This window comes from Bombyx mandarina, chromosome 22 (assembly GCF_030267445.1).
Source record: "Bombyx mandarina strain Sakado chromosome 22, ASM3026744v2".
In the NCBI taxonomy this organism is placed as follows: Eukaryota; Metazoa; Arthropoda; class Insecta; order Lepidoptera; family Bombycidae; genus Bombyx; species Bombyx mandarina.
Genome location: NC_143228.1, coordinates 119,277 through 128,210, shown reverse-complemented (window position 1 = coordinate 128,210; position 8,934 = coordinate 119,277). Strand labels below are relative to the sequence as shown.

At 42.5% G+C, this 8,934-nt stretch overlaps 1 protein-coding gene across 1 annotated transcript; it reads left to right on the top strand.

Annotated features, from left to right (window-relative positions):
• The first annotated feature begins 3,749 nt into the window (after positions 1 to 3,749).
• On the top strand, positions 3,750 to 6,309 carry LOC114249123 (juvenile hormone esterase-like). The gene is made up of 3 exons (XM_089737042.1): positions 3,750 to 3,938; positions 4,150 to 5,414; positions 6,039 to 6,309. The coding sequence occupies exons 1-3, from the start codon at positions 3,750 to 3,752 to the stop codon at positions 6,217 to 6,219; spliced, it is 1,635 nt and encodes a 544-aa protein (XP_089593168.1). The 3' UTR covers positions 6,220 to 6,309.
• Positions 6,310 to 8,934: the final 2,625 nt, after the last annotated feature.

Below are 8,934 nucleotides of genomic sequence, written 5' to 3'. Positions count from 1 at the left end.
TACTGCGGGAGCTCTAGTTTAAATAAACGAGCTAAAACATTATTGTAAATAAGTTGCTGATTCCATTTCTACACTATAGTCATGAAATTGTTAGAATAATTTTATTTAAATTGTAGTGTGTACTTTAAATAGACATAAAATTAATAACAAAGTCTATCGAAATATGATTAAAATATGTTTATTTAGAGCCAATCCTCATGCCCCTCATTTATGTAAATATTATTATTAAAGTAGTCGGACTATTAACTTGTAGAATAATTTATGACTTAAGCACTAGTTACATGACTATAATAAGCCTTTGTTCACTTCCGCTCTGTGGAAAACCGCAGGGCGACCGCACAAAAAGATGGCGGACTTTGTTACGGATTGAGCGGAGTTACGAACAATTATTATAATTTGAAAGTTGGACCAGGACGATCATGAAAAATGTATCGAAAAAGGCAATTTATGTATTATATTTTAAATAAAGCGATGATTATGTGAAATTGTAGTAATAAAGAGAAGTATAACTACGGAGTGTTTGAATTTTTCGTCGAGAGCCAAAACTCGTTACATCTGAAATCTGAAATACACATGAATGTTGTAATTAAAGGTCCGTTTTATTTGGCATAAGTATCAAAAATTTGATGATTTTAATTGAACTTCAATGAAGTTTAACACATTCAAATAGCTGAATAAGTTCTTTTGTCATGATATTTGTGCAAATTTTAAACTTTAAATGGCTCTAACTCTGACTTTAAATGGCTTTAAATGGTAAAGTTGCAAAAATATTGCTTAAGCCAAATAGCTTTTCACCCCTTGATATGTACATACATATATGTACATATAAGCGGTGTAAGAGCTGCCGGCACACGTCGGTTAATATCATCTTCAGCATTCTTGTTGTGGAGCCGGAAGGTAGCCGCAAATTTATGACAATTATTGAAATTTCGATTTGTTATCGTGTATGAGTATGAATGTGACAAAGTCGCAGCAGAATACACATACGACGGGCAGTGTTGTATCCTCTTCGCAAATCTGAAACCAAAGTGGAATTGGGAATGTGTTGAGGGAGACACAACGAACGCAGGAAGTTGCGACAGCGAAATTATGTGCGAACGTCACCTAATTAGCTGAAACTGATAATTGATCGGCACACTCATTGTGCCCACGCTAATGCCAGTCATCTAGCTCCATCAACATCGGAGTCAATCAGACTATATTAATTATTAAATTATCGGTGTTATCAGTTTATCAAATCATCAAACGTTTTAGCGATCAGGCACCGCAGGCTATTCCGTATGCTGCAAATGATACCTAACCCTCGCATACTAGCGGCTGCCGCAACTCGCGAGGTCTCGGGGAGCTCGGGTGTCCGCTTACCGTCGAGGGGGCAGAATGCGTCTGTCCTGTTAGACTCAACAATGCGGTTATGACCGTCGCGTCGATGACCCCGTCAAGTCTACTATCGAACAAACAAATTCAGTTGTAGCTGAGCGACATGAACTCAAAGCGCGCCCCGGTTCACTTGAACGACTGTTGACCACTATGATTATACATATTCTCATATTGTTCTCAAGTAGGTCAGGTGGGTGATAGACAAGACGCAGAGTGACAAATTATTATGTTGCGGAAGATCCAAAGAATGCGGTAACAGAATATACGTTAGTGAAACAAAAGTATCGAACAATTTGGAAAAAAAGTGTACAAACATAAATCATCGTACCTGTTGAGTTCTAACTGGTAGTTAGGAGTATATTACATCAAGAACCATTTCGTATATTTTAAAAGATGACTTAGAACTTGCTGCTTGTAAGAGACGTTGGAGAAACCGGTTATTACTTAAGCAATAATTCATATATCGCTAGAGTAATCAAGACAACTTTTTAGACTCTATGTAAAAAGAGGTAATAGATAAACATGATTTAATGACGCTAATAGTTTAGTTACTAAGCAATATTTCAATAAACAGAATGAACAAGCTCTGCTCAAATATGCTCCATATACAGAAGCTCCTTAGTTATTCAGTAAGGCCCAAAGTGAGCTTTATTCGACTTCACTGATGTTTTGGTGGGGTGTTGGCATACAAGGAGTGACTGACCACTATATCTTTTACCTACCATACCAGCTACTTTATTAAAAAAAGCCCTGATTTATCAAAATCATTCTTGAGGATATACTCAAACCTTTCAACAATCCGATATTCCATAACCAAGAGGACTACTCACAGCAAAACCAAACCTCGATCCATACAAACGTGAAAATGAATGTTTCCGATTTCATCAGAACTGAAGATTGGGCACCAGCCTTGGAGGGCGAGGTATATCGGAGTCAAACCGACTAAAACCTCCTGTCGCTCAACAACCCACGTCCGAGCCTCGCATGAGACAGAACTCATGAAAAGGCAAGGGGGGAGAGGGAAGCGCTTAGTGCGGAGCACATCTCTCCCATCACCCTCCCCCTCGGGACGTCGGACCAGCGATCGTCGGCGCCACGACCACCAGCCCTCTCGGTCGGCAGGCTGTCCGAAGCCCGCCTAGAAGACGCCGGTTTGAATGGGTTATCCTACGAAATACCCCGTTGGGTCAGAACCAGCGTGGGTCGAGGATAGCCGGCCTTCCATCACCCGGATTCTCTTGCGTAAAATGCGTGCAGAGCAGCTTGCACGTCGTCTTCTTAGGCCCCCTTCGCCGGGCCCCAGACCGACATATGAGGGGGACCCGAAACACTTAGAGGGCCAGGGCTTGGGCGAGTTCCGCCTCTCTAGCCCCCGCTCGATGGCGGCGGGCTTGTGCTTGTCTCACGCGCCCCGCCGCCTCCTTCTGCAAGATGGTGCACTCGCAGAAGTCGAGCATCGCCTTCCACGACTTGTCGTCGCCGAGTTTTTTACTGGTGGTAGGACCACTTGTGAGTCCGCGGTAGGACCACTTGTGAGTCCGCGCGGGTGGGTTCCACCACCCTGCCTATTTCTGCCGTGAAGCAGTAATGCGTTTCGGTTTGAAGGGTGGGGCAGTCGTCATAACTATACTTGAGACCTTAGAACTTGTATCTCAGGGTGGATGGCGCATTTACGTTGTGGATGTCTATGGGCTCCAGTAATCACTTTGCACCGGGTGGGCTGTGAGCTCGTCCACCCATCTAAGCAATAAAAAAAAAATAAAAAAGCATCGATGATTGAAACGAAAGCCACAGAAAGAGTGTGCGTGTTTCAATTGAAATCTGGCAACAATGTTTGTAGGATTTATATTTATGCAAGTTCATGTTTTTAAGCTTTACTGAATTTAGTTAAATATTAAAAAAAATCTCTTCTATTGATGTATAATATAACCAGTAGTAGTAATTAGTAAATATTCACGCGAAAAAATAAACTGCTAACAATATTTGTGGTAAAACTCAAGCTTATGTGAGAACTCGGTGTCGCTAAAAGCAGAGACCGTTCAAAGTGAGGAGTTTAAGTTGGAAAGCGGACCCTGTCACTAGATAAGGAAATCGCTAGGAAAAAGAGGAAGAAGACACACGCTTCGAGAGCAAATAAACATATTCATGACAAGAACGCTTGACCGATGCGTGAATCGAACCCTCAGTCCGAGACAAAAAGCCAATTAACGCTAATCTATTAAGAATGACTCGAAAATTCATCGATGACTAAAATGCAAAGTCAGACTTTTCAGATTCTAGATTACAGTATCGTTCTGTTATCAGTTTGAGATAATGTATTATATAAAACATCTGAGAGTGTCGAATAGTGTATTACTAGTATTGGTTGAAACATGCTACGATCAGTGACTGTAGCGGTAGTCGTGGTCGTCTTGTTGTCGGCGGCGGGGGCGAGGCTCAGAGTAGACCCGCTCGTTGAGACCCGACGGGGACTCATCAAGGGGCTTCGGTCCGAAAATGGAGAGTTCTCCAAGTTCCTGGGTGTGCCCTATGCGTTAGTAGACGAGGATAATCCTTTTGGGGTGAGTTCGATAGTTCGGTTTATTACTAATACTACTATTTAAACTAATTGAATAAAACACAATCCAATCATTTCAATTATAGTTAATCGTTCGACGCTGATGAAGAATTAGTTAGAAACCAAATATAAATATGACCAATTAAAACCAAATGTAACCCAATATAATCAAATATAACAAATTATAAATACCTAATTGTCGGTGTTCGTTTCAGTCTTCAGTGCCGCACCCCGGCTTCGAGGAGATATTCGAGGCGTTCGACGATTCCGTGGTTTGTCCTCAACTCACCAACAATGTCGCGGTCGGAAGCCTCCAGTGCTTGAACCTGAACATCTACGTGCCCAACACGGCGACGTCGCGGAATAAGCGCCCGGTGATGATTTGGATCCACGGAGGGGGCTTCATGTCCGGCAGCGGAACTAGCAGAGATTACTCCTTCGAAGATCTGGTCCGACATGACGTTATCATTGTGTCGGTTAACTACCGGCTTGGAGCGTTTGGATTCTTTTGTTTGGACAGCGCCGATGTTCCTGGGAATCAGGGGTTGAAGGACCAAGTTCTTGCTTTAAAATGGATCAAGGAAAATATCGAGGCTTTCGGGGGAGATACCTCTAAGATAACTCTGTTCGGGGAAAGTGCGGGAGGCGTCGCCGTCGAGCTACACCTACTAACCGAGCAAGAGAAGTTCTTCAACCAGGTCATCGTTCAGAGCGCATCCGCCTTTATTCCTGGAGCCATCATGAAACCTGACAACAGTATCCCGATAGGAATAGCCAGTCGATTGGGATTCGAAACTGACAACTTCGTAGAAGCTATAGCGTTTTTAGCCGATCAAGACCCGCTCCTGGTGGTTGAAGCGACTCGATCTGATGGCCCAGCCACTTTGACGGACGCCACCTTCGGCTTGTTCAGAGCTTGTATCGAAAATGAATATAAAGGAGTTTATAGATTTCTTGCTAATACTCCAGAAAATTTAGACCCTAAAAAGCTTCGCAATATTCCGGTTATCTACGGAGTGAACGATCGAGAAATGCTTACTCTGCACGCCTTGATCAGCCCGGAGGAGTATGAGCAGCCGGCCATTAGAAACTACATGAATATAGCTTTCAACTTGAACGAGACCGAGATAGAAGAAGACGTAACTCATTTCTACATCGCAGACGAACCCTTCAATCCGGAGGTCTTTGATAAATTCATTAATTTTGCTTCAAACTACTACTTTCATTATCCCGTCGAGCGGTCCCTTAAGAAGATATTGAGCGCGGGCAACGAAGACATATATTACTATGTATTCTCGTACGATGGTGGTCGAAACGCTATGAAGAACCATCTTGGAATAACAGCGCCGGGCGCGGCGCATGCGGACGAGCTCGGCTACCTGCTGGCCGTGGACTTGCAGCCGGGCGAGCTTGTTGCGGAGGAGGATCAACTAGTCATCGACAGAATCACTACGCTTTGGACCAATTTTGCTAAATTCGGGTATGTCAGATTTATATTATTAAATAAAAAACTAAGCCTGTAGGTGTCTACGTACTTCTCTTTGTTTGTCCTCTTTGCGCAGCTAAACTATTCATCCTTTGTCGGCACTCTGGTCGGTACTGGATTCTCTGTCCTGGAACCAGCAGCAATAAACGCACGGTCGATAGCGCGCAACTTGTTTTAAGAAATCGATGTTTTGCATACAATTTGTGGAACGTATCCGCGTTTTACTAGTAGATAATTGAAATCTTCATTTAGTATGATTTATCTGCCTACATACCCGTATTACAGAGGAGGTGAGCAAACGAGTCATGAACTATCCCGCGCCATTAATTAACACAGTCAATAAACGTTAAATGATGTTCAAATTTACATGTTTCATTGTCGGTAGGGCGCGTTGTGAGCCCGCGCGAGCAGGTGCCACAATCCTGCCTATTTCTACCAAATTAGTAAGAAATGGGTATCAAATACGTTAGCGCCGTGATGTCCGAGCATTCGGTAACCACTTAACGCCAGAAGGGCCGTTAACTGGACTGTGCAACTGTTACAATAAAAGCTACTTTATTATTGTAAAATTTATTATAAGTTGATATTATTTATTCATTGTGTACATTTCATTGTCAGCAATCCGACCCCTGAAACATCTGACCTCCTGCCAGTCGTGTGGTCGCCAGTGACGGCGAGCAGGCGGCCCTTCCTGGAGATCGGCGCCGACTTCGGACTCAAGAGCAGGCCTTTCCACGACCGCATGGCCTTCTGGGATCTCTTCTACAAGCTGTATGGAAAACTGGAACGCATTCACTAATGCCTTGCAATAATGTTATAGCTTATAAAGAGAGAAGAGAGCCTTGTCAGATGTGAAGCGATCGAAAATAAATGCTGTGTTATTCAAAAACGCTTGTATTGTCTATCATTGGCTTTTCCACAAGTTTTCCAAAGGGTTCCACTATCGGTTTTCGAAAATTTCCTTATTTACGAGTTCGGCGCGTAAGAATCATAAAAATGACACACACTTGGGCAGCTCTATCAAGATCAGTTCTTCACTGAACCTACCATCCAAAGACAGCTCATGGTTCTAAATTACTTTGACTAGTTTTTCTAGGTTTCATCTCTATTATTACTTTCAAACAATTCCAACACTAATAGCAAATTAATTAATAATTGTGAGAATTCTTCACTGGCGATGTTTTTATTAAATTTGAGGACCAAGAAAAATTGTAGCTTTACCTTTTGCTTCTAACAACTAGGGAAAAAATAAATTAAAAATGTGAATACCACATATGTAATTTGAATGTAACTGAGTATTGGCAGTGTGTGGAGGAGCGGAGGCGACTCGAACACATTCTCAGGCTCAGCAATGCGTTCAGTTTTCTCTTTTTGTTACCTGCCTAAAGTTTCGTCCTTGTTAGCCACGCGACTCCATGGCTGCTCTAGATTATGAATAGGACAATTCAACTAGGCCTTGTCGCCTTCACAAAGCTTCGTATTCTTGTTTAACCCAAATTTCATACCTCACACTTTAACAAATTTGCCACACATGTAACAACAATCATCTTTAGATATACACTTTCACCGTGATATTCTTTTTTATTTTCTGAGTTTAGACTAAACAGCTTATTAATATTACTTAACTGGGTATTTTCGCTTGCTTTTAGCGCGTAATGTATCGAAATTCCATAAAATGATACAATCTGACCAAACAGTCATTGTTTATTATACTGTGTAGGTACTGTGCAATAAATAAAATCTTAACTTTTGTAAGCATTTCTCGGCACGCACTGAGCAGTCCTAGGCTTAACGATCTCCTCGATCTATTCAAACGCTCAATAATTGACACAAGTCATGAACGTTGTCAGAAGAAGAATCTGTCGAAGAATTAATCGCATTAATTGAGTTCGATACCGTTCCCTAGTGATTGTTTCGTTCGGTTCCAATGGCTGGTAATAAATAGCGCCGCCTGGACCCACCAAATACACAACATAATCTTCGCAATGTGAACTTCGTAAGGCTTCGTAAGGAACCCAAGTTCCTACTTTTGAATAATTCCCAACGCATACAATTGCTTCGAAATGTCTTAGCTATGAAGTCCTGATGCTGAAGTAAGCTGATCTTACGCGTTACACGGATCTTCATCAAGCAATTCCTCCAATTCAGCGTCTTTGAAGGTCGAGGCTTCCCTTCACGCGGACGGTTGTTAGCATTGAAATTAAACCCTTTGAAGAGATGAAACCAAGCACAGCACGTTGTATCACTCAGAGGAACATCGCCGTAAATTTGGAGCTCTCGAGGCACGTCAGTTGTCGTTTTCTTCGAATAAAAGAATAAAATCAACACCTTGGTACAAAATCAAACATATTAATCCACTCAAAAGTGTATCAATTAGGCAACAAGAAAGTTACTAATGTATGGAAGCCATTTGTTTACCATGACCTCATTATAGACATGGACATGGTCTGATTCGAACCATTCGCGGGCAACAGTACTTATGATGTGTCTCTTAGACCACATACGCGCTTAGAACAAATCGGAGCCTGCGCTCTCTAGACTGCGCGAATGAGACAAATGACCTTGAGCTTTTCAAAATTTTGGGGGTCGGTAGAGTGTGTTCAGAGCAGACAGACAATAATACTTGATTAGTGCAGTAGACCGACTCACACACACACCTACTCAGTAGTGAGCGGGGCCCGAGACACGGTGAGTTCGATAATACTCATTGCGGTACGGCGGCGCTTACTCTGGTGGCAGGATTATTGAAGTTCGCTACGTCACTATGCTGTTGTGAGCTGGGCCACGGAGGACCATCGAGTGGAGCGAGCTCGGGGCGCCGGGCAGCAATCACTGCATGGTCCTTTGAGGTACAACGGAAGCGGTAGGTACTATACCAAGCCAACGACCTCTTCCTAAGGACCAACGATAACTGTATAAAGTTTCCATCGAACCGGACACTGGGCGAGTAACATGGACGCACACACAAATTTACCTACTGAACATTTCAAACATTCGATTATAAAGTTGCTATCACAGGTGAAATGTACCTACTATGTGAAATAAAACCAACTGAATAATATATTTAAAGAACTTCAATTGTAGATTTCTTTTTCTCTAAACATTTTTTTGTTCTAATTAAGTATTTTTTCTATTGTTTCTAATAACAGAATCAGGAAAACTTAGAAAAAAATCTCATTATCAAAAAATTAAAGAAGGCTCTTTCGAAATCCATTGAAAACCTCCCACAGTCTAGTTTATAAGATAAACATCAATCATCTTCCTAATTCGAGTATGTACTTAATTTCAATAGACTGTGGCGCGGAGTCTACATTGCACACAGCGTTGGGCGTGGTGTACGTAGGCCCCGCCTTCATAACCCACACTCGTGCGTGCTCAGCTCGTAAACAGAAGATGGAGTGTGCGTGTGTGAGTGAGTGGGTAACGCATGCAGATGAAGCGATCATAGATGGGCGGCAGGACTCCGCGCCGCCGGGTGCGGGTTCGTGGCAAGGGAAGTCGCGATCACGTCACC

What these genes read in the sequence shown, in the direction of transcription:
- LOC114249123 (XM_089737042.1), top strand. Translation starts at nt 3,750, where the DNA reads ATGCTACGATCAGTGACTGTAGCGGTAGTCGTGGTCGTCTTGTTGTCG. An exon ending in ACGAGGATAATCCTTTTGGG is followed by an intron (nt 3,939 to 4,149) that starts GTGAGTTCGATA and finishes TGTTCGTTTCAG; the next exon opens with TCTTCAGTGCCGCACCCCGG. An exon ending in ACCAATTTTGCTAAATTCGG is followed by an intron (nt 5,415 to 6,038) that starts GTATGTCAGATT and finishes TTTCATTGTCAG; the next exon opens with CAATCCGACCCCTGAAACAT.